Source organism: Gigantopelta aegis, chromosome 10, assembly GCF_016097555.1.
Source record: "Gigantopelta aegis isolate Gae_Host chromosome 10, Gae_host_genome, whole genome shotgun sequence".
NCBI classification, from domain to species: Eukaryota; Metazoa; Mollusca; class Gastropoda; order Neomphalida; family Peltospiridae; genus Gigantopelta; species Gigantopelta aegis.
This window is the reverse complement of record NC_054708.1, coordinates 66,972,733-67,000,006: the sequence shown is the minus strand read 5'-3', so window position 1 is coordinate 67,000,006 and position 27,274 is coordinate 66,972,733. Positions and strand designations below refer to the sequence as shown.

At 36.9% G+C, this 27,274-nt stretch overlaps 1 protein-coding gene across 1 annotated transcript; it reads right to left on the bottom strand.

The window, feature by feature from the left end:
- Positions 1-27,274, bottom strand: LOC121384377 (serine--tRNA ligase, mitochondrial-like). Its single transcript, XM_041514749.1, has 15 exons — positions 27,172-27,274; positions 26,563-26,643; positions 23,757-23,831; positions 22,616-22,661; positions 10,977-11,037; positions 10,303-10,444; positions 9,792-9,827; positions 8,803-8,908; positions 7,856-7,933; positions 7,383-7,426; positions 6,738-6,844; positions 5,472-5,565; positions 2,998-3,099; positions 2,684-2,752; positions 1-1,540 (listed from the first exon to the last, which is right to left on the bottom strand). The coding sequence occupies exons 1-15, from the start codon at positions 27,256-27,258 to the stop codon at positions 1,487-1,489; spliced, it is 1,182 nt and encodes a 393-aa protein (XP_041370683.1). The 5' UTR covers positions 27,259-27,274; the 3' UTR covers positions 1-1,486.

Genomic DNA, 27,274 nt, shown 5'->3' with positions numbered 1-27,274 from the left:
TACATTCCATTATATTTTAAAAATAAAAACAACCTGGAGTGTGGGGTGGGTGTATAAACAAAAAATGTAAAACTGTAACACATATGACAAATCGAAATCCTCAGTCAGAAATTAGAGGTAAAATTGCATGGATAGAGTCGCAACTTCATTGAACAGACACATCAGTCTTTAGTAATGTGTTAGTCCACTTTTAGAAGTCATATTATGGAGATAACATACATGTTGAAACCACATTTGCTCATAGTTTTGTCATTCTCGTCAATGCCACCACGATTGGTATATCAAAGGTCATGGTATGTGCTACCCTGTCTGTGGGATGATGCATATAAAAATCCCTTGCTGCTAATTGGAAAGTATAACCCATTGCATGGTGGCAGTGGGTTTCCTCTTTCATTATCTATGTGGTCCATAACCATATATCTGACGCCATATAACCGTAATTAAAATGTGTTGAGTGCGTCGTTAAATAAAACATTCCTTCCTTCACGTCAATGCAAGCAGAGTTAATGGTTGTTGGTCGTGTCTCACCCTCCTGCATACTGTGTACCACTAGCTATCATTCAGCATTTGATTCAGTATGAAGTAGCCACTTGCATACATCAATTTAATCATGCACATGCTTTTATGTGCAAAACCAGTTTTCCGGCCTGACCAGTGAAATGTCCAATGGATTGCACGTTTTTGTTGGGTGATCTTATTCAAAGGATGTGATTGCATCACATATACAAAATTGGTAGAAAAAAGTATTTGAGAAAATATGGCATTTTGAAAAGTGTATGGTTTCTTTTGGTGTTTAGTATATTATTAAAATATTTATTTAACAAATGAATCAGTGTTGATGAAGACGACCTTATTAGGACATCATAATGTCACATCCTTCAGCAGCAAATAAAAAATATCTGCCATCTTAATCACTCCAAAATCAGATCAATACATCGACCATCATTCTTAAATTATATTAAAAATGCTATCTAAGTTTATTGTTCCTGCAGTCAACACGTTTTATAAATATACAATGAATGAATAGTTTAACGACATCCCAGCACAAAAAATAAATATACTGACACAGATAAGTTTTTATCACTTGGAACCATTTGAGAAAGGGTTCTGGTTCGCAAGTCATACGTACACATGGTTCATGGTAATAAGATTTCATAAAAAGATATGGTGCAATATTGTCATTAACAGAATTAATGAACAATGGCATGGAAGATCATGGATACCTGGTAAAACCAAGAAAATCCTAATACATGATGAGATGCAATCAGTTACACTGTTAGTTGATTATTCGATTAGATGAATAACTATTCATTTTGCAGAATAATGAGTTCTTTCATCTAGTCTATCTGTTAGAGATGTCTTTTTTTAGGTAGCAGAAAATCATTCCATTTGAATAGATCGTTTGTTTTTATTAGCTCGTAGATTAAAACGGATGGTTTCTTTATGAAAAGATCTAGGCAGATGAGTTGTAGTCATGGTTTTTAGTTTAATCAGTGATTGGTCCACTTGGAATTGGTATTTCTGGTAGTTTCCATGAACCCTGCAATAACAAAATGTGAAGAGAAATATTTTTTAACAGTATTTAAATTGTTAATAACTGATCAGTCTTAATAGAAATAACATATTGAAATTCAATTCAAAGATTGTCTTCAGCATTGTGGAGTTTGTAGTCATGAAAACACACACACACACACACACATTTCCATCCATACTCTGTTTTGACTTGCACAGATTGAATTATGCACTCTGTGTACATTCCTCAGGGCTTCTAGATTATTGTAGCCCCATTCCCATGGCTAGTGATATTCAGTGTTGGGCTATTAAATTGCCACGCCCGACAGCTAGTGAATTTTTTTGTGTCAAATGTTGCAGTTAAGTCTGTTTTGTAAATATAAATATCCTGACCCCACCCCCCCCCCCCAATGTTAGTATTTTTAGGCTTTATCTCCCTCTTTAGGTGACATATTTGATTATTACTAGTATTTAGTAAAATTGTATTAACTTAAAGTAAAGTAGGGCTAGTGAATTTTAAATCGTGGCTAGTAAATTTCTAAAATCACTGATCCCATGGCTAGAGAATTTTAAATGGTGGCTAGTAAATTTCTAAAATCACTGATCCCATGGCTAGAGAATTTGATAAACATTCTAGAAACCCTGATTCCTCCTCTTCAGCAATTTTCAGACATTTTAATAAACATTTAAAGTAGGGAAGTAGTTTAAACCCGAACATTTATATACTGATGGAAAGAAATAAGGGAACACACAACTATTTAACAGCAAGTATTGACTGCATCCAAATCTCATCCATTGTATCTGGAAGTTAACTGTGTTACTGATGTTTAGTCCACCCACAGACATTACATCTCTGCATTTTATACAGGATAGCTACTCTAATAGTAAATTAAATTTGGTCCAAAATACTGTGTTCCTCTTTCTCTTTCTGTCAGAATATCTGTTAATTTAAAAATTGTTTGTGCAAATAATTGGGTTTTGTTCCTCATGCAAATGATCTGTTGTTTAACAAACTAAAGAAAATACCCCAAAACACCCCCCCACCCCCCCTCAAACAATTGATGAAAACCAAAACATTAAACCCAACAATTGCTGTACTGTCAGAAATATAAGCATGTAATTATATATTTTTATCTGAATGATGTAAGTAAGTAATCAGTTTAAGACAAACCTGCTGTACAGAACCATGTTCTAAGGCACATGCTATCATTCGGGTCATATCCATGGCTTGTCCATGTACCTGTAAAATTAACAAACAAAACCATTTAGAGATTCTTACAGTTCCAATGTTTTCATATTAAACCATACTTTTTAATAAAGAAAAGTGCAAAGCATTGCAGACAATCATCTGCTATTAAAAATCATCTTGGATTAAATTTCAGTTTTCCTAATGCATGATTAATTTTAAATGTTCTTTCTTCTTTAGCACAAAATTTAATTGTTTAAAAACAAAGCATGTATTAAATGATATTGAATTATTGTTACCATGTGGATGTGTTGGCCCAGTTTATGATCACCAATATTCACAGAGTGGAGACAGCAAAGCCTGCGACTCACATAATCCTTGTACTGGGAAGCAAAAGCAACCTAGAAACAGAAAGTTCATGTCAAGTGTCTGGTGACTACAATTAAAATAATAGTCACACAAATGCTGTTGTTGCATACTAGATACAATAAAAGAACATAAATACAGGGCTATAGCTAGGAATTTGTTTTGGGGGTGGGGACAGATGAATGTTTGGAACAAACAAGCATGGAAGGTGCAAGTCCTTGGGGGTCTGGGAAACTTTAAAATCTAGAGGCTATGAAATACCATTTTACAGCCAGTTCAGGGAAGTTAATTAAAATGCCAATATCAATAACCAGTAATTTGGTTTTTTGGGGGGTAATTGCCCCCCCCCCCACTAGCTATGGCCCTGAAATGGTTGAATAACCTAGCATGAATAAAAATATCAGCTGCTGGGTGCACTACTAAGGTAAATCAATGAATGAGATACATCCATGTATACACATTCTACAATTAAAATGCTATTAAAGTACAATAAACAACATGTAGGAAATGGATTGTTTTCTCATTTCATGAATACTCAACCTGACCTCAAACTAATGGCATTTCCCCCTGAAACAATGGACTGGTCCGAACAACAATGGGGTGGCTTAAAATGTTTCATTGAGTCCTCTGCTTACTGTTCAGGTCTGACTTAATCCCATTCGTGCTAAGAAGCACATACGGCTATAACCAGAGATCGTCACTGCTGCCTGTCTTTTACCAGCTTCCACTCATTCCGAAGTTTTTCAGAGATGTTGACAGACGTGTCGCTGTGCTCTCTGGCATTGCCCCCCACCTGGGGGGACTTATTTCTACGTATGGAACTTTGCTTGAATACCGCGTCGCCTACACCGGGTCTCGGGCAACCGTGACCCTGGTGTATGGTGACCGGCAACAGAAGAAAGGAAGGTGGAGGAAGAGGAAACGTGCGTCAGGGGTGATCCAGGGGGAGACAAAACCGGTGGCGGCTCCTTCTGCTTCGCCGCCCACCGCTGCTCCTAGGAAACAGAAGAAGAAAGAAGAGGCTCCGGCTGATCTGGATACTGACGTTTCCACTACACCAGGGGCGGTCCTGGACACAGCCATGCACGAAGGACCGTCATCGCCCCCAACACCTGCTCCGACTTTGGCAACTCCGGTGCGGCCACCGACTTTACAGGTGGCCCCCGTCGAGAAGCCGGCCCATCAACCGGCCATTGGGAAGAGGAAGGCAGACAACCAGCCAGGCGCCACCTCTTCAAGACCTCGACCAACTCCGGCGGTGAATGAGGGACAAGATTGGACGTTGCAGGGAGGCAAGCTCAACCCCCGCTACGCCAATCTTGTCAAGACGTGCATCAACATCAAGGACAGCTCCAAGAAGCTCTTCATGCAAGGCATGTCGATCCTGTATGAGCCACTGGTGGATTTTGAAGGGGACTTCGCGATCCAATGCGTCTCAGCAAAGGACAGCAAGAAAGCTGCAGCGTGCATCACCCACCGATGGAAACACCTGGTGAACCAAGCTCTCCTGCTCGCCGAAATGGACAACCGTACCATCCACCAGCTGACTAAGAAGGTCTTCGGAAGAGCCTACCCAACCATCATCACTCTACTGCAGAGACCAACACAACAACCAGCTCTTCCGAAACCTTAGGATGACAGACTTTCTCTACTCGCCGTAGCGCCAACCTCCCTAGTCAACATTGCCACCGTGAGTATGGACTTTTTTTTTGTAAATAGTCTGGCATCTTTATTTTTGGCAGTCCATCTAAATTGCTCCAATCACCTTCAACTTTGGATGAGCAGTCTAATTTTTTGTTTGGCCTCTAATTGATTCCAAACTTGGTTATTCTCAACTTACTAAATTTTTCCAAATTCCGTCCACCTCAAACTTACCCCCCCACTCTCCCCTCCTGTCCCAGAATTGGTCACTGGCGAAGTCAGAGGTTAAGTCCGGGGTGGGCGTGCCTGAACCTCTGTGGATATGGGCACGTAAATAAAGTTCCCATTCCCATTTACCAGCTTCTCCAGCAAGCTCCAGCTCAGACTGCCCTCTCGGATTTCTTTCGGTCTTCCTCGTTTCCTTTTTCCAGGATGGGTCCATCGGAGTGCCACTCTTGGTGTTTAGGTCACATGATTGAAAAGCTTCCTTCTTTCCCCTGAGTGCATTAATTTGAGGTCGGGTTAAGTTGAATAGAAAAATAAATTAACAACATCTCAAAATACTTTAATTGTAAAACCATCATAGGCTATGACGTCATTACAGCACACGCCATTGTGGCATCATAACGCATGATGGTTTTATGATTTCATTGCATTATGACAGCTTTGAAAATACGGGCCCTCATTATCAGAAGGCATATTGAGTATTTTGAGCAGCATTTGCAGAGTATCCGCCGTCATTTTGAGCCTTGATGGTAAAACATACCTGTACAAACTGCTCGATACCTGGAGCCCACATCTGAACCTCAACTCGTTTAGATTCTGCAACATGGAGTTCACTGCCTGGAGAACACACTAACCTATAAAACAAGAGAAGTGAATAATGAAAATAATTAAATACAATGACACTGGCTTTTAAACCTTCCAGGATTCCTGATCCGGGATGTGGTAATTAATCATCTATATGATGCAAGTGTTCTAGGGGAATAGTTTTAACTTCCGATTCTTTCTAATATATTTTCGAAGTTACTCTATGGGTATAACCTAGTATCAAAATTCTTCTTTTAAAATTAACAATTTGGACTAGGAGTTTGGTTTTGTTTAATGACACCAATGGATGTCAAACATGTGGTAATTCTGACTTGTAGTCGGCAGAGGAACCTACTACATTTTTCCTAATGCAGCAAGGGATCTTTTATATGCACTTTCCCACAGACAGGAAAACACATACCACCGCCTTTGTCCAGTTGTGGTGCACTGGTTGGAACGAGAAAAAACCCAATCAGCTGAATGGATCCACCAACGTGGTTCGATCCTGTTACGCAAGCACCTCAAACGACTACTCAACTGACTGAGCTAAATCCCGCCCCAATTTGGACAAGATGTCATAAACTGCCTGACACCTAAAGCTGTTGACTGGACAATGTGCTGCGGTGTTATTAAACATTCCTTTCTAGAAGACATGCGAGTATGTATAAGTAGACATTAAATCAACAAAAATATAATATGTAGAGCAGTTAAAAAAAAAAAAAAAATTGTTTTGTAACAAAATTTATTAATCATCGGCTACTGGATGTCAAACATTTGATAATTTTAGAGAGGAAACACGCTACATTTTTCCATTAGTAGCAAGGGATTTTTTATATGCACCATCCCACAGACAGGATAACACATACCACAGCATTTGATATACCAATTGTGGTGCACTGGCTGGAATGACAAATGGCCCAATGGGTCCACCGATGGGGATCAATCCCAAACCGACAGCGCATCAAGCGAGTGTTTTACTACTGGGCTAGAGCAATTTATGGCCATGGGAAACACTAATCTTGTAAATATATTTTTAGTTGAAGACAGGATTATTTAAATGTGATGAGATGTTAATACACATTTGTGTTTCCATTTTACTTTGTTTTTTTCTTTTGAACCACTAGATAGGATGATTATCTTTTGTGGATATCTATCATAAATATTTACATGCAGATACCTTGGCAATAATTAATAAAAATTTCAATTTGAATAAATTTCTTACCTAACTGGAAATCCCATAGATTTGTACATGTTCCATATTAGTGACTTCATCTTGTCAAACTCTTCAGCGCTGGATGTGTCACATTCACTTCCAGAAAACAACACTGCCTGTCAAAAAAGCAATTATCATCCATTAAAGGTTTTTGTAGGAGATATCGCTAGCACTATAATTTGTGATATCTCCTGCGATATTCTCCTAGGAGATATTGCTTCTTTTGTTGCGTCACTGTGCATGTTTCAGTACTAAACATATCATTAGTGATGTCACGCCACTGTTATTCTGCCAGTTAACGAGTCTACCGCTGCCAAATATAGTGACATTCGACTTATATTACTGACATTGTTTACAAATGTCGCAAATGAAAAGAATGATAATGGATGATACAAAGAAAAAAACCCCTGTGTCTTGTCATATCATAATTAATCAGCACAAGTTGATAAAAGTATAAAAATAAATTATGATATCACATAACACTCGGGGAGCATCCTCTATATATTATTTTAAAGATTAAAGATTAAATAAAAACATGCAGGCTAAATAAATGGTTATAGTAGTTTTGTCAAAGCATGTAACCATTAATAATCTAAGAACGGATTCATGAAAAAACCTAACTCCAAAACATAAACCAAAAAAACATTCATTTACCTTTGTTGACTGGAGAGCTCCAAATAATCCAGGCAAGTCACATTCTGAAAATGATTTATTCAAAATAAGTTACTTCTCCAAACATTAAAAAAACCCATAACAACAATAAATATACTAAACTACTTTCTTAAATATGGAATATTCTGTATTTTATTGAAAATGTATCCTTTATTTTACTTTTTCTTTTTGAAAAAAACATTGCTTTATTTAACAACACTAAAATGAATAAATAAATAAATGTTCAATGACACACCAGCACAAAAAAATACACCAGCTATTGAGTGTCAATCGACACCACTAGAGCACATCATCGACTATTGGGTGGGGTGGGTTTTTTTTGTTTTAATTTGACATTAAATAACTTCCAGTATTGTGATTCCAAAATTTACTTCTTACTATTAGCTATGAATTCAGTACCACAAAAATTCAAAACAATGACAAGAATGTGCAATATTATTATTGCATGTACTTACGTGGCTGGTAGTGTGTTCCAACACTAAACATTCGAAGTGGCAATGTTTCTCTGTCAGTGTTCATTTTTGTCAGATAACCTAAAAATTACCATTAATGGCTGTCACTATCTTTCCAGTACATATAAATGCTTGCTAATGAAAGAAAAAACTAATTCTTTTATTGGTAATAAAATACATTTAAACGTTTATGCCAATGGTGACATTTTCTGGCAATGGTTTTACACTGGTTTGATACAACATGTCTGCAACATATAACAAATATATAAAAAAAAATATTTGATTTTTATTTACATTAACAACTAATTTAATTTTTAAAAATTAAAAGTAAGGAAGGAAATGTTTTATTTAACGATGCACTCAACACATTTTATTTTCAGATATATGGCATCAGACATATGGTTAAGGACCACACAGATATTGAGAGTGGAAACCTGCTGTCGCCACTTCATGGGCTACTCTTTTCGATTAGCAGCAAGGGATCTTTTATATGCACCATCCCACAGACAGGGTAGTACATACCACGGTCTTTGATATACCAGTCGTGGTGCACTGGCTGGAACGAGAAATAGCCCAATGGGCCCACTAACGGGAATCGATCCCAAACCGACCACGCATCCAGCGAGCGTTTACCACTGGGCTTCGTCTCGCCTCCATTTTAGCGAGATGAAAGACAAATTAGTAAACAGGTGGATAAAACAGATAATGGAAATAAACCTAGATATGCACCATCCCACAGACAGGATAGTATATACCACAGTCTTTGTTACACCAGTTGTGGAGCACTAGTTGGAACGAGAAATAGCCCAATGGGTCCACCGACAGGGATCGATCCTAGACCGACCGCGCATCAAGCGAACGCTTTACCACTGGGCTACGTCCATGATGTTTTATTTTTTCAGCTTCTTAATAAAGTTTATGTCTGAATGACTTAAAAGAAAATCATTAACCTGCAAATGAGACTAGGGAGGCACCACGTAAGTGAAGCATATCCAGCAGCTGGTGAGATTTAGACTCGGTATCATTGACGGCATCACGGTCATATAATTTATACAACTAGAAAAAATTTAAAATGATTAAAATTAGAACGTGAAATTTAAACAAGTAACATCCATATAAATATATCTTTTATGGAAAATGGAACTGTTTACAATCTTATTACCCACGAAATTGCTTAATCAGATTCAACTACCTGTACTTTAAAAAACTGAGTTAACTTATGCATATGATAACTCTTTTTGTAATCAATACTAAAGTCAAGATATATAATAATTATGACATTTAATTGATAGGGAAAACACACTGCTGACAACTCGTTTAAAACTATTTTAAAGTCTATCATTCACTTGCCTTAAATTTAGTATTTACTGAAAATAAAGCTAAACAGAAAATGTATGTTTGATGAAATTACACAAATAAACAGTTTTAAACCTTTTTGTATATTGATAACAATATGCCTCTTACACCTGTTACTGTCAAGACCATCATACATAAAGTATTACTTTACACAATATGTATGTATTCATGTGTTGAGTTGCCACAAACAAACACATTTGAACAAGGAAGGAAGGAAATGTTTTATTTGATGATGCACTCAACACATTTTATTTACGGTTATATGGTGTCAGACATATGGTAAAGGACCACACAGATATTGAGAGAGGAAACCTGTTGCCGCCACTTCATGGGCTATTCTTTCCAATTAGCAGCAAGTCCCCAAGGAATCTTTTATATGCACCATCCCACAGACAGGGTAGTACATACCACAGCCTTTGATATGCCAGTCATGGTGCACTGGCTGAAATAGAAATAGCCCAATGGGTCCACAGGCGGGAATCGATTCCAGACTGACCGTGCATCGAGCGAGTGCTTTACCACTGGACTACATCCCGCCCTTTCAAATTTTAACAATATCAAATGTTTATATTCTAACTCTTACCTCTTGTGAGTTTTGTATGTCAACACCACAACCCTCCTGAAATATAGCAACATAATTTCTTTTACTGGTATTAATATATATTGTTCCATTGTATCAAAATAGCATTACAAATAGTCTACAATTCAAACACTAATTTAAACTAAGTTAAATACTACCTCAAACAGTAGTGATTTAATTAAACCTGACTGAAGTACTTGCATCATTATTAACAAAATAAATCTTCAATGTCAACCTTAAAAAATATCCCCACCATTTTAAATTTGCTACATAGAGGGAAGTAACTCGCTGTGCACGTTAAGAAAAGTATTGCCTTAATGTGCCCTGTGTACTAAGGTTGACGACAGTCACTTTTCAGACCCTTGTTTTGGGTTCGTACACAATAAATAAACCATATTTAACACTAAAAATTACTATATACAGAGAACACACTATTAATATTTTTGTTTTCATAATAGTCCATGTAGTGGTTTTCACTTTAAATAGATTGCGGTATATATTTTAATGAACTCACAGCAACTCGTGACCGGAACATCTCAGGAGCTGCTATGTGAGAAAAACCATGTCCAGTCAGATAGTTATTCACAGATGAAATGAGTGTCTGTACAGTCATTGCCAGGTCATTCTTAAAGTAGTAAGCCTTGGGACCAACAGAACTGAAACATAGCAAACAATAACTTAATAAATCAGAGAAGTCGGGAGGGGGAATACATGATTGACAAGAAAACCAGTATATACAGTTATAGTCAGGTCACTCTTAAAGTAGTAACCTTTGGGACCAACAGAACTGAAACATAGCAAACAATAACTTAATAAATCAGAGAAGTCTGGAGGGGGAATACATGTATGTCAAAATGACAAGAAAATCAGTATGTACAGTTAAAGTCAGGTCACTCTTACAGTAGTAACCTTTGTGACCAAACAGAACTGAAACATAGCAAGCAATAACTTAATAAATCGGACAAGTTTGGGAGGAGGGATATATGGGTTTTTTTTTTAAAACTCACCCCACCAAGTCTGTAAAGTTAAGAGGCAGGTAATTTTTAAAACAGTAAATCTTAGGTCTAATGTATCTAATTGTAAGCAATAACTTATCAAGTCAGAGAAGAGGGAGTGGTAGTGGAGGTGGGGGTCACTGATATAGCCAGGGGAGATGGGGGCCATGTGTATCAAAGCTATAAAACCTACCTAAATTTGGCCAAGTCAAATTGCTTGCAAATTTCAATATGACTTCTCACATCATCTGAAACTAAAATTAGAAAAAAAAATCTTTACACAAACAATGCATTAATAAACTATTAGCCAAATGTTACAGTCATTTAATAAGACATGATAAAAACTTATCCCTAGACCTTGTGCTGGGCCCCCATCAGTGGACTAAGATATTTTCTGTCACCAATTAGTGCTCCATGACAGATGTACATGTATCAAAGGCTGTCCTGTTGGTACGATGGGAAGATGGATATACACATGCACATTAAAAAAAATCAGATTGCTGTTTATCAGGAGTACCAAGTGTGGTATCAAAAATGGATTTCTCTAATTCTTTAGATATGGGGCCTATTTCATAAAGGTTTCTTAGGCTCTGTTAAACAACAAAGCATCCTCTTTGCAAGTCTTTTAGCATTTCACTGCGACATCGCAAAGTTGTGGAGAGTTTAGTGAATTAGGCCCCAAGTGTAATAATTATCTTAACAGGGCTTGAACTCAAGAATTTGCAACAATCAAACTGTTCACTTAAAGTTAAAGCAATTTTGACCCTGCCTACAGCAATTTTAAACCAGTAACATTTGCAACAAATCAACACAAAAGTAAAAATAAAAAATTATCCTTTCAACCGACAATAATTCATACCACAGCTACGGCAATTGCTGTCAGTGCTGCCTTTAAGTACGAAACGGGCACAATATTATGTTAGACTCTTCATAACCTCTAATTAAAGGATGTGCTACAGACCTGCACAATATTATGTTAGACTCTTCATAACCTCTAATTAAAGGATGTGCTACAGACCTGCACAATATTATGTTAGACTCTTCATAACCTCTAATTAAAGGATGTGCTACAGACCTGCACAATATTATGTTAGACTCTTCATAACCTCTAATTAAAGGATGTGCTACAGACCTGCACAATATTATGTTAGACTCTTCATAACCTCTAATTAAAGGATGTGCTACAGACCTGCACAATATTATGTTAGACTCTTCATAACCTCTAATTAAAGGATGTGCTACAGACCTGCACAATATTATGTTAGACACCTCATAACCTCTAATTAAAGGATGTGCTACAGACCTGCACAATATTATGTTAGACACCTCATAACCTCTAATTAAAGGTGATGTGCTACAGACCTGCACAATATTATGTTAGACACCTCATAACCTCTAATTAAAGGATGTGCTACAGACCTGCACAATATTATGTTAGACACCTCATAACCTCTAATTAAAGGATGTGCTACAGACCTGCACAATATTATGTTAGACACCTCATAACCTCTAATTAAAGGATGTGCTACAGACCTGCACAATATTATGTTAGACTCTTCATAACCTCTAATTAAAGGATGTGCTACAGACCTGCACAATATTATGTTAGACTCTTCATAACCTCTAATTAAAGGATGTGCTACAGACCTGCACAATATTATGTTAGACTCTTCATAACCTCTAATTAAAGGATGTGCTACAGACCTGCACAATATTATGTTAGACTCTTCATAACCTCTAATTAAAGGATGTGCTACAGACCTGCACAATATTATGTTAGACTCTTCATAACCTCTAATTAAAGGATGTGCTACAGACCTGCACAATATTATGTTAGACTCTTCATAACCTCTAATTAAAGGATGTGCTACAGACCTGCACAATATTATGTTAGACTCTTCATAACCTCTAATTAAAGGATGTGCTACAGACCTGCACAATATTATGTTAGACTCTTCATAACCTCTAATTAAAGGATGTGCTACAGACCTGCACAATATTATGTTAAGACTCTTCATAACCTCTAATTAAAGGATGTGCTACAGACCTGCACAATATTATGTTAAGACTCTTCATAACCTCTAATTAAAGGATGTGCTACAGACCTGCACAATATTATGTTAGACTCTTCATAACCTCTAATTAAAGACTCTTCATAACCTCTAATTAAAGGATGTGCTACAGACCTGCACAATATTATGTTAGACTCTTCATAACCTCTAATTAAAGGATGTGCTACAGACCTGCACAATATTATGTTAGACTCTTCATAACCTCTAATTAAAGGATGTGCTACAGACCTGCACAATATTATGTTAGACTCTTCATAACCTCTAATTAAAGGATGTGCTACAGACCTGCACAATATTATGTTAGACTCTTCATAACCTCTAATTAAAGGATGTGCTACAGACCTGCACAATATTATGTTAGACTCTTCATAACCTCTAATTAAAGGATGTGCTACAGACCTGCACAATATTATGTTAGACTCTTCATAACCTCTAATTAAAGGATGTGCTACAGACCTGCACAATATTATGTTAGACTCTTCATAACCTCTAATTAAAGGATGTGCTACAGACCTGCACAATATTATGTTAGACTCTTCATAACCTCTAATTAAAGGATGTGCTACAGACCTGCACAATATTATGTTAGACTCTTCATAACCTCTAATTAAAGGATGTGCTACAGACCTGCACAATATTATGTTAGACTCTTCATAACCTCTAATTAAAGGATGTGCTACAGACCTGCACAATATTATGTTAGACTCTTCATAACCTCTAATTAAAGGATGTGCTACAGACCTGCACAATATTATGTTAGACTCTTCATAACCTCTAATTAAAGGATGTGCTACAGACCTGCACAATATTATGTTAGACTCTTCATAACCTCTAATTAAAGGATGTGCTACAGACCTGCACAATATTATGTTAGACTCTTCATAACCTCTAATTAAAGGATGTGCTACAGACCTGCACAATATTATGTTAGACTCTTCATAACCTCTAATTAAAGGATGTGCTACAGACCTGCACAATATTATGTTAGACTCTTCATAACCTCTAATTAAAGGATGTGCTACAGACCTGCACAATATTATGTTAGACTCTTCATAACCTCTAATTAAAGGATGTGCTACAGACCTGCACAATATTATGTTAGACTCTTCATAACCTCTAATTAAAGGATGTGCTACAGACCTGCACAATATTATGTTAGACTCTTCATAACCTCTAATTAAAGGATGTGCTACAGACCTGCACAATATTATGTTAGACTCTTCATAACCTCTAATTAAAGGATGTGCTACAGACCTGCACAATATTATGTTAGACTCTTCATAACCTCTAATTAAAGGATGTGCTACAGACCTGCACAATATTATGTTAGACTCTTCATAACCTCTAATTAAAGGATGTGCTACAGACCTGCACAATATTATGTTAGACTCTTCATAACCTCTAATTAAAGGATGTGCTACAGACCTGCACAATATTATGTTAGACTCTTCATAACCTCTAATTAAAGGATGTGCTACAGACCTGCACAATATTATGTTAGACACCTCATAACCTCTAATTAAAGGATGTGCTACAGACCTGCACAATATTATGTTAGACTCTTCATAACCTCTAATTAAAGGATGTGCTACAGACCTGCACAATATTATGTTAGACTCTTCATAACCTCTAATTAAAGGATGTGCTACAGACCTGCACAATATTATGTTAGACTCTTCATAACCTCTAATTAAAGGATGTGCTACAGACCTGCACAATATTATGTTAGACTCTTCATAACCTCTAATTAAAGGATGTGCTACAGACCTGCACAATATTATGTTAGACTCTTCATAACCTCTAATTAAAGGATGTGCTACAGACCTGCACAATATTATGTTAGACTCTTCATAACCTCTAATTAAAGGATGTGCTACAGACCTGCACAATATTATGTTAGACTCTTCATAACCTCTAATTAAAGGATGTGCTACAGACCTGCACAATATTATGTTAGACTCTTCATAACCTCTAATTAAAGGATGTGCTACAGACCTGCACAATATTATGTTAGACTCTTCATAACCTCTAATTAAAGGATGTGCTACAGACCTGCACAATATTATGTTAGACTCTTCATAACCTCTAATTAAAGGATGTGCTACAGACCTGCACAATATTATGTTAGACTCTTCATAACCTCTAATTAAAGGATGTGCTACAGACCTGCACAATATTATGTTAGACTCTTCATAACCTCTAATTAAAGGATGTGCTACAGACCTGCACAATATTATGTTAGACTCTTCATAACCTCTAATTAAAGGATGTGCTACAGACCTGCACAATATTATGTTAGACTCTTCATAACCTCTAATTAAAGGATGTGCTACAGACCTGCACAATATTATGTTAGACTCTTCATAACCTCTAATTAAAGGATGTGCTACAGACCTGCACAATATTATGTTAGACTCTTCATAACCTCTAATTAAAGGATGTGCTACAGACCTGCACAATATTATGTTAGACACCTCATAACCTCTAATTAAAGGATGTGCTACAGACCTGCACAATATTATGTTAGACTCTTCATAACCTCTAATTAAAGGATGTGCTACAGACCTGCACAATATTATGTTAGACTCTTCATAACCTCTAATTAAAGGATGTGCTACAGACCTGCACAATATTATGTTAGACTCTTCATAACCTCTAATTAAAGGATGTGCTACAGACCTGCACAATATTATGTTAGACCCTTCATAACCTCTATTTAAAGGATGTGCTACAGACCTGCACAATATTATGTTAGACACCTCATAACCTCTAATTAAAGGATGTGCTACAGACCTGCACAATATTATGTTAGACTCTTCATAACCTCTAATTAAAGGATGTGCTACAGACCTGCACAATATTATGTTAGACACCTCATAACTTCTATCGTGGAAGGCCATCGGTCTACAGGCTGGTAGGTACTGGGTTCGGATCCCAGTCGAGGCATGGGATTTTTAATCCAGATATCGACTCAAAACCCTGAGTGAGTGCTCCGCAAGGCTCAATGGGTAGGTGTAAACCACTTGCACCGACCACTGATCCATAACTGGTTCAACAAAGGCCATGGTTTATGCTATCCTGCCCGTGGGAAGCGCAAATAAAAGATCCCTTGCTGCCAATCGGAAGAGTAGCCCATGTAATGGCGACAGTGGGTTTCCTCTCAAAATCTGTGTGGTCCTTAACCATATGTCTGACGCCATATAACCGTAAATAAAATGTGTTGAGTGCGTCATTAAATAAAACATTTCTTTCTTTCTTTCATAACCTCTAATTAAAGAATGTGCTACAGACCTGCACAATATTATGTTAGACTCTTCATAACCTCTAATTAAAGGATGTGCTACAGACCTGCACAATATTATGTTAGACACCTCATAACCTCTAATTAAAGGATGTGCTACAGACCTGCACAATATTATGTTAGACTCTTCATAACCTCTAATTAAAGGATGTGCTACAGACCTGCACAATATTATGTTAGACACCTCATAACCTCTAATTAAAGGATGTGCTACAGACCTGCACAATATTATGTTAGACTCTTCATAACCTCTAATTAAAGGATGTGCTACAGACCTGCACAATATTATGTTAGACTCTTCATAACCTCTAATTAAAGGATGTGCTACAGACCTGCACAATATTATGTTAGACACCTCATAACCTCTATCGTGGCAGGCCATCGGTCTACAGGCTGGTAGTTACTGGGTTCGGATCCCAGTCGAGGCATGGGATTTTTAATCCAGATATCGACTCAAAACCCTGAGTGAGTGCTCCGCAAGGCTCAATGGGTAGGTGTAAACCACTTGCACCGACCAGTGATCCATAACTGGTTCAACAAAGGCCATGGTTTGTGCTATCCTGCCCGTGGGAAGCGCAAATAAAAGATCCCTTGCTGCCAATCGGAAGAGTAGCCCATGTAATGGCGACAGTGGGTTTCCTCTCAAAATCTGTGTGGTCCTTAACCATATGTCTGACGCCATATAACCGTAAATAAAATGTGTTGAGTGCGTCGTTAAATAAAACATTTCTTTCTTTCTTTCATAACCTCTAATTAAAGAATGTGCTACAGACCTGCACAATATTATGTTAGATACCTCATAACCTCTAATTAAAGGATGTGCTAGAGACCTACATAATATTATGTTAGACACCTCATAACCTCCAATTAAAGAATGTGCTACAGACCTGCACAATATTATGGTAGGCACCTCATAACCTCTAATTAAAGGATGTGCTACAGACCTGCACAATATTATGGTAGACACCTCATAACCTCTAATTAAAGGATGTGCTACAGACCTGCACAATATTATGTTAGACTCTTCATAACCTCTAATTAAAGGATGTGCTACAGACCTGCACAATATTATGTTAAGACTCTTCATAACCTCTAATTAAAGAATGTGCTACAGACCTGCACAATATTATGTTAGACTCTTCATAACCTCTAATTAAAGAATGTGCTACAGACCTGCACAATATTATGTTAGACTCTTCATAACCTCTAATTAAAGGATGTGCTACAGACCTGTACAATATTATGTTAGACACCTCATAACCTCTAATTAAAGGATGTGCTACAGACCTGCACAATATTATGTTAGACTCTTCATAACCTCTAATTAAAGGATGTGCTACAGACCTGCACAATATTATGTTAAGACTCTTCATAACCTCTAATTAAAGAATGTGCTACAGACCTGCACAATATTATGTTAGACTCTTCATAACCTCTAATTAAAGAATGTGCTACAGACCTGCACAATATTATGTTAGACTCTTCATAACCTCTAATTAAAGGATGTGCTACAGACCTGCACAATATTATGTTAGACTCTTCATAACCTCTAATTAAAGGATGTGCTACAGACCTGCACAATATTATGTTAGACACCTCATAACCTCTAATTAAAGGATGTGCTACAGACCTGCACAATATTATGTTAGACTCTTCATAACCTCTAATTAAAGGATGTGCTACAGACCTGCACAATATTATGTTAGACTCTTCATAACCTCTAATTAAAGGATGTGCTACAGACCTGCACAATATTATGTTAGACTCTTCATAACCTCTAATTAAAGGATGTGCTACAGACCTGCACAATATTATGTTAGACACCTCATAACCTCTAATTAAAGGATGTGCTACAGACCTGCACAATATTATGTTAAGACTCTTCATAACCTCTAATTAAAGAATGTGCTACAGACCTGCACAATATTATGTTAGACTCTTCATAATCTCTAATTAAAGGATGTGCTACAGACCTTCACAATATTATGTTAGACCCTTCATAACCTCTAATTAAAGGATGTGCTACAGACCTGCACAATATTATGTTAGACCCTTCATAACCTCTATTTAAAGGATGTGCTACAGACCTGCACAATATTATGTTAGACACCTCATAACCTCTAATTAAAGGATGTGCTACAGACCTGCACAATATTATGTTAGACTCTTCATAACCTCTAATTAAAGGATGTGCTACAGACCTGCACAATATTATGTTAGACTCTTCATAACCTCTAATTAAAGGATGTGCTACAGACCTGCACAATATTATGTTAAGACTCTTCATAACCTCTAATTAAAGAATGTGCTACAGACCTGCACAATATTATGTTAGACTCTTCATAACCTCTAATTAAAGGATGTGCTACAGACCTGCACAATATTATGTTAGACTCTTCATAACCTCTAATTAAAGGATGTGCTACAGACCTGCACAATATTATGTTAGACACCTCATAACCTCTAATTAAAGGATGTGCTACAGACCTGCACAATATTATGTTAGACTCTTCATAACCTCTAATTAAAGGATGTGCTACAGACCTGCACAATATTATGTTAGACTCTTCATAACCTCTAATTAAAGGATGTGCTACAGACCTGCACAATATTATGTTAGACTCTTCATAACCTCTAATTAAAGGATGTGCTACAGACCTGCACAATATTATGTTAGACACCTCATAACCTCTAATTAAAGGATGTGCTACAGACCTGCACAATATTATGTTAGACACCTCATAACCTCTAATTAAAGGATGTGCTACAGACCTGCACAATATTATGTTAGACTCTTCATAACCTCTAATTAAAGGATGTGCTACAGACCTGCACAATATTATGTTAGACTCTTCATAACCTCTAATTAAAGGATGTGCTACAGACCTGCACAATATTATGTTAGACCCTTCATAACCTCTAATTAAAGGATGTGCTACAGACCTGCACAATATTATGTTAGACTCTTCATAACCTCTATTTAAAGGATGTGCTACAGACCTGCACAATATTATGTTAGACTCTTCATAACCTCTAATTAAAGGATGTGCTACAGACCTGCACAATATTATGTTAGACTCTTCATAACCTCTAATTAAAGGATGTGCTACAGACCTGCACAATATTATGTTAGACACCTCATAACCTCTAATTAAAGGATGTGCTACAGACCTGCACAATATTATGTTAGACTCTTCATAACCTCTAATTAAAGGATGTGCTACAGACCTGCACAATATTATGTTAGACTCTTCATAACCTCTAATTAAAGGATGTGCTACAGACCTGCACAATATTATGTTAGACTCTTCATAACCTCTAATTAAAGGATGTGCTACAGACCTGCACAATATTATGTTAGACACCTCATAACCTCTAATTAAAGGATGTGCTACAGACCTGCACAATATTATGTTAGACTCTTCATAACCTCTAATTAAAGGATGTGCTACAGACCTGCACAATATTATGTTAGACTCTTCATAACCTCTAATTAAAGGATGTGCTACAGACCTGCACAATATTATGTTAAGACTCTTCATAACCTCTAATTAAAGAATGTGCTACAGACCTGCACAATATTATGTTAGACTCTTCATAACCTCTAATTAAAGGATGTGCTACAGACCTGCACAATATTATGTTAGACACCTCATAACCTCTAATTAAAGGATGTGCTACAGACCTGCACAATATTATGTTAGACTCTTCATAACCTCTAATTAAAGGATGTGCTACAGACCTGCACAATATTATGTTAGACACCTCATAACCTCTATCGTGGCAGGCCATCGGTCTACAGGCTGGTAGGTATTGGGTTCGGATCCCAGTCGAGGCATGGGATTTTTAATCCAGATATCGACTCAAAACCCTGAGTGAGTGCTCCGCAAGGCTCAATGGGTAGGTGTAAACCACTTGCACCGACCAGTGATCCATAACTGGTTCAACAAAGGCCATGGTTTGTGCTATCCTGCCCGTGGGAAGCGCAAATAAAAGATCCCTTGCTGCCAATCGGAAGAGTAGCCCATGTAATGGCGACAGTGGGTTTCCTCTCAAAATCTGTGTGGTCCTTAACCATATGTCTGACGCCATATAACCGTAAATAAAATGTGTTGAGTGCGTCGTTAAATAAAACATTTCTTTCTTTCTTTCATAACCTCTAATTAAAGAATGTGCTACAGACCTGCACAATATTATGTTAGATACCTCATAACCTCTAATTAAAGGATGTGCTAGAGACCTACATAATATTATGTTAGACACCTCATAACCTCCAATTAAAGAATGTGCTACAGACCTGCACAATATTATGGTAGGCACCTCATAACCTCTAATTAAAGGATGTGCTACAGACCTGCACAATATTATGGTAGACACCTCATAACCTCTAATTAAAGGATGTGCTACAGACCTGCATAATATTATGTTAGACTCTTCATAACCTCTAATTAAAGGATGTGCTACAGACCTGCACAATATTATGTTAGACTCTTCATAACCTCTAATTAAAGAATGTGCTACAGACCTGCACAATATTATGTTAGACTCTTCATAACCTCTAATTAAAGGATGTGCTACAGACCTGCACAATATTATGTTAGACTCTTCATAACCTCTAATTAAAGGATGTGCTACAGACCTGCACAATATTATGTTAGACACCTCATAACCTCTAATTAAAGGATGTGCTACAGACCTGCACAATATTATGTTAGACTCTTCATAACCTCTAATTAAAGGATGTGCTACAGACCTGCACAATATTATGTTAGACACCTCATAACCTCTAATTAAAGGATGTGCTACAGACCTGCACAATATTATGTTAGACTCTTCATAACCTCTAATTAAAGGATGTGCTACAGACCTGCACAATATTATGTTAGACACCTCATAACCTCTAATTAAAGGATGTGCTACAGACCTGCACAATATTATGTTAGACTCTTCATAACCTCTAATTAAAGGATGTGCTACAGACCTGCACAATATTATGTTAGACACCTCATAACCTCTAATTAAGGGATGTGCTACAGACCTGCACAATATTATGTTAGACTCTTCATAACCTCTAATTAAAGGATGTGCTACAGACCTGCACAATATTATGTTAGACTCTTCATAACCTCTAATTAAAGGATGTGCTACAGACCTGCACAATATTATGTTAGACACCTCATAACCTCTATCGTGGCAGGCCATCGGTCTACAGGCTGGTAGGTACTGGGTTCGGATCCCAGTCGAGGCATGGGATTTTTAATCCAGATATCGACTCAAAACCCTGAGTGAGTGCTCCGCAAGGCTCAATGGGTAGGTGTAAACCACTTGCACCGACCAGTGATCCATAACTGGTTCAACAAAGGCCATGGTTTGTGCTATCCTGCCCGTGGGAAGCGCAAATAAAAGATCCCTTACTGCCAATCGGAAGAGTAGCCCATGTAATGGCGACAGTGGGTTTCCTCTCAAAATCTGTGTGGTCCTTAACCATATGTCTGACGCCATATAACCGTAAATAAAATGTGTTGAGTGCGTCGTTAAATAAAACATTTCTTTCATTCTTTCATAACCTCTAATTAAAGAATGTGCTACAGACCTGCACAATATTATGTTAGATACCTCATAACCTCTAATTAAAGGATGTGCTAGAGACCTACATAATATTATGTTAGACACCTCATAACCTCCAATTAAAGAATGTGCTACAGACCTGCACAATATTATGGTAGACACCTCATAACCTCTAATTAAAGGATGTTCTAGAGACCTGCACAATATTATGTTAGACACCTCATAACCTCTAATTAAAGGATGTGCTACAGACCTGCACAATATTATGTTAGACACCTCATAACCTCTAATTGAAGAATGTGCTACAGACCTGCACAATATTATGTTAGACACCTCATAACCTCTAATTAAAGAATGTGCAACAGACCTGCACAATATTATGTTAGACACCTCATAACCTCTAATTAAAGGATGTTCTAGAGACCTGCACAGTATTATGTTAGACACCTCATAACCTCTAATTAAAGTTAGACACCTCATAACCTCTAATTAAAGGATGTGCTACAGACCTGCACAATATTATGTTAGACACCTCATAACCTCTAATTAAAGGATGTGCTACAGACCTGCACAATATTATGTTAGACACCTCATAACCTCTTATTAAAGGATGTTCTAGAGACCTACATAATATTATGTTAGACACCTCATAACCTCTTATTAAAGGATGTGATAGAGACCCACATATCATAACCTCTAATTAAAGGATGTGTTAGACTGTTATGAATCACATTCTTTTTCATTCATGCTGGAACAAAGAAACATGGAAACAGAATGTTCATGGTCTTATGTACTGGGTGGCCTAAACAGATAGGTCGCTCAAACGGAAAACAAAAATAAAAGTGTCAATCTTTTTCTTGGATAATAAACAGTAATAAATACAAGTCTCACCCTTCACCTGTCCAGCAGAATCTAGTAGTTCAGACTTTTCAACTGGCTGAAAAATAAAAGAAGTTTATTTTTCCTACTTGTAAGCATAAACGGAATCATGTACAACAATTAGATCCATACTTGTTTTAGCTGTTTGTTTTCAGTTTGTGGGAGGGCTGACTTGGAAGAGGAAGGGGGTGGAGGGGAGCTAACTCATGTGATTACAGTTTTTTAACAGAAATAATGCAATGGTACCAGCATACAATTATTATATGTTCAAAACCTTTAAGAAAGGTGTTTTTGTTTTCTGGGGGTGGTGATTTTGATCTCACTGCAAAATGTAGTCAAGGATACACAATTCATACTTATCATGAATCAAAATATTGATATAGCCAGGCATCGAAATAAGCATTGTGTCTGGTAACCCATTTACAGGTTACCACAAAATATAGTCTGGTAACCTATAGGTTTCCACAACTATATGAAAGTTAGAATTGAATTCCTGTTACTACTATGCGGTCGTTCTGAAATTGTAACGGTGCGCGCGAACATCGATACGAAAAACAAAATCCGGAAGTAAATTTATCTAGTGGGCGCTGCTTAAACGCGGATTGCCAAAATTGCTTTACAATTGCACAAGTGCGCACGAACATCGGTGCAATTTTGTACGAGAAAACAAAACGCGGACATAAATTCATTTAGTGGACGCTGCTTAAACGCGGAGTGACTTGCGCGCGAACATCGATGCAATTCCTGACGAGAAAATGAAACGCAGAAGTCCTGAATGCATTGCCTGGTTTACGTTCGGAAACAAAACTACCATTCGTTGAAATTTTTTATCGAGAACGAAACACCGTTCTCGACTTTTCTAACATGTGGTAACCTCCCAGTAACCTGAACGACCGTTCTCGACTTATTTCGATGCCTGTATAACTTTATATTTTAACAAAGTAAGAGTCAAGATTAAAGAGGAATTTTAATTTCTAAAACAAAAAGGACTTATTTATGGCAATGCAAACTACCAGTGTGTACTGCTGGTCTAAAATATACACTTTCCATAAAGAGATAACATTTAAAGTCAAACAATACTACAACATACGATATTCACTATAATCAAAAACAGCAAAACTTGATACATATGGAAGTTTTATGATGTACTTACTGTATTTTTATCAAGATCATTTGGCAAAGTCAAAGCTTTGAGCATTACTGTGTTCTCCAGATCCAACCACTGTTTCTGTCAAACAGAATCAAAACACTTATGTATATAATGCTCTAAAATACATTTCATAAGTCCTAATTGTTTTTAACACACTATCCCAAGCCCTTCGTTCACCCCAGGCTGCAAAATGACCGGGTTCGCATCGCAAAAAGCGATGCAAAATCTTGCGATCGCAATGCAATATTGTAACAATGACTAGCAATTTGCGATGCATGTTTTTTGTAACCAAACTGATCTTTGAATTGAGATCGCGGGAGAAGAACGCACTTAGGGGTGTCGATTTTCCGTGATCGCAGCCAAGGTAACTGATTCGCCAATGATAAACATTTTAAAAATTTATCTCAGTGTACAACCTTCTCGCATGAGTTAGTATTTCAAATAGAAAATACTGTCGGAATACGCGGAGGATGTTTGACGTTTTAACAAGAACAGTGATGTAACGTACTAGTTGCTACGTCATTGTGGTAAACTAATTTGCAAGCAGCTATGACCGTGTACACTGAACTTGTAGCCTACCGTGCACGCAAATATATTATGTTCACGAATTAAATATACCGCGAAAATTGTGAACATGCTGATAGCTCCGCGAATTTAATTACGCGTTAACTTATTTCCGAGTTAGCTTTGAATAATGCCTATAGATACAAAACACATAGCGCATCGCATGCACACTTTATTTTTATCGTCAAATTACCTGCCACGTGGTTTTATACTACAAGTGACACTCGGTGCTATGCATGATCTGCGTTCAGCGATAGCCAGTAGTCAAAATGTCTGATAATTATTTTGACCGGTTGTCGAAGTGGTCGTTCGGTTTAACTTGTTGCGTCAAAAACAGTCTGGCAAACATTAGCGACAAACGGCTGGCTGAACTCACGTCTGGTATCTCGTGACTACGAGATTTCAGTTTGTTGTTTTTACACTGATTATTCTTATATTCGATACATACTTGTGGCTTTCGTTATTTGTAAACCTGAATGAATGAATGAATGAATGAATGTTTAACGACACCCCAGCACGAAAAATACATCGGCTATTGGGTGTCAAACTATGGTTAATGCAAAACTAAAGTGATGATCAACATCAATATAAAAATTCAACAGGTCAGTAAAAACACAGTGTAAAGGACTGTGTAAAAATACAAATATTTGTAAACCTGAATGCAACCTATGAATACTACTAATAAATAGTATTTGGTCTAGTTTGTGATTTTTCAAGTTTTCTGCATGGGCGTACATAGGATTTTGAAAAGGGGGGTTCCAATACATAGGATTTTGAAAAAGGGGGTTCCAAAATAGATTGCAGAGATATTGGGCATATATTTCTATGTTGAGTAAATATAATAATGTCAGATATCAATGTCAGATATATTAAATTATAAAAAAAGTGATTTCAGGGGGGGTTCGGTCGAACCCATCGAACCCCCCCTATATACGCCCATGTTCTGCATCATGTATTATCAGACATACATGCGGACAAGACTAACAGCATGCAGACCACATGGCAAGAATGTCTCGAGTATAATTACATCGTACGTGAAACTGTCATTGAAAGGAGTTCAGTTGATATTGGTCGTTTTTATTTTATTATTGGCAAAAACTATTGTGAAAATGTAAAATGAAAGCTTGATCGCGCATTATTTTAGCCGCGAAAATGTTTGCGTATACATATGATATTATCGACTAATCAACAGCTTGGCGTTTTTAATTTCGAATTGCCTCGGCAAATAATGTTCCGGTAAAATACGTATATATATCGTTTAAGAACTGTCAATTTTCATAACAAAAATGAACACCGAATACATTGGAATGATCAGCCAAATGAGGAATTTTTCTCGGGCTTCAATCGCACTTTGGATCAGACATACAAATCAACTCAGGAAAGACTAAAAAATCACTTTGAACAAGTTAGATGACCAAGCTGCTTAGCATAACCATTGACAAATATTATTCAGAAATATGTTGTACTATAAAAATTAAACCCTGACATTTCTATGCTATTTTCTATATACCCCCCCCCCCCAAAAAAAGTGAGATTCTCTGGGTGTGTGTGTGGAGGGGGAGGGGGAGGCAACTGCTCCCCTTGACCTCCAGAGGATACGGCCTTGTAAACAAGTGACAGTGATGACCTTCACATGTACTGTTCTGTACTTGTTTTATTTTCGGGTAAGCAGCCCACAATACAGATACATGTATAAGAAATATGCAATTTTAATGAAAAGAATGTGTTTTATTCATGTTTACTCATTTTATTAAAGTGCTAATCAAATTCCAATAGTTGCTAATCAATTCTCCATCCAGTAGGAAAAACTGCTAATCAAAATTTTAAAAACAAATTGCACCCTGCACCCTGTGCTGTCTTATTCCAGAAGGCTATATGTTTTCTTAGCAGGACATATTTCGTTTGGTCTGCTATTTAACAACAGGCCATATTTTACTTCCTATATATACCTGGTATAACAGTATTAGGCACAACATAAAATAATGTTTGATTCTTATTACCCGACTGACCCTAATTTTACTCTGCTAATTCTAATCTTTTCTCAAATAATTATCAAGAAAATTATACAAAGCAATAATCTTCGTGTCATGGTAATAAATTTTTTATATAAAATAATTTCCAAAATTAAAAAAATGTCCTACAAGTCTACCTACCCTATTTTTTTTCCAGCATATAAGCCTCAATAAACAATACTATTTTATAAAAGGATTATGTCTTTATTTATATACGCATGTTTTCAACTCACTGTAATTTTGCGCAAGGCATCTCTGACTTCTCTACCTCTTTTTTTCAAGATGACACGAGATTGGACCACATCATTATTCTCCTGTGTGTATTACAAAAATAATATAACATGTATATGCTGGTTCCATAGTCAGATTTCATAAACCTGCAAGGGTGTTTTCTTTCATATAAAGTTACGTAAGGAAAAAGGCTGGCAGATACTGATTTTTGCATCCTGGTACCAGCTCCCACCCACAGCAAATTGAATGACCTGGTGGGAAGTTGTACGGCAACTACACCAACTTCTCTCTTTTTAACCATAAACAAAACTAACCACTAATTCACTGTCCTGGACAGGCAGCCCAGATACTTGTGCCCAGGACAGTGTGCTTGAACCATAATTGGCCATATAAGCATGAAGATAAACATAAACAAACAAAAGAAGACACAACACTCACTGACAGTTAAATGAAAACAGATTTTACTTTACTCCTCAACTGAGAAAAAGTTTTAATTATTTTAGATAGCAATAATAAAATATTATGCCTCTGCCATTTAACTCATGATGAAATATATGGTATATTTGTTAATGATCTACTGCGAGTGAATGTTATATCTATATTCACCATACCTCCACTTTCTGAAGCTGGGCCATTACTTGTGAAATTTGTCCTTTTTCAGCTTCCAGTTTTAATTTCTCAGTTTCGACCATTTTCATTTGTTTGTAGTCATTC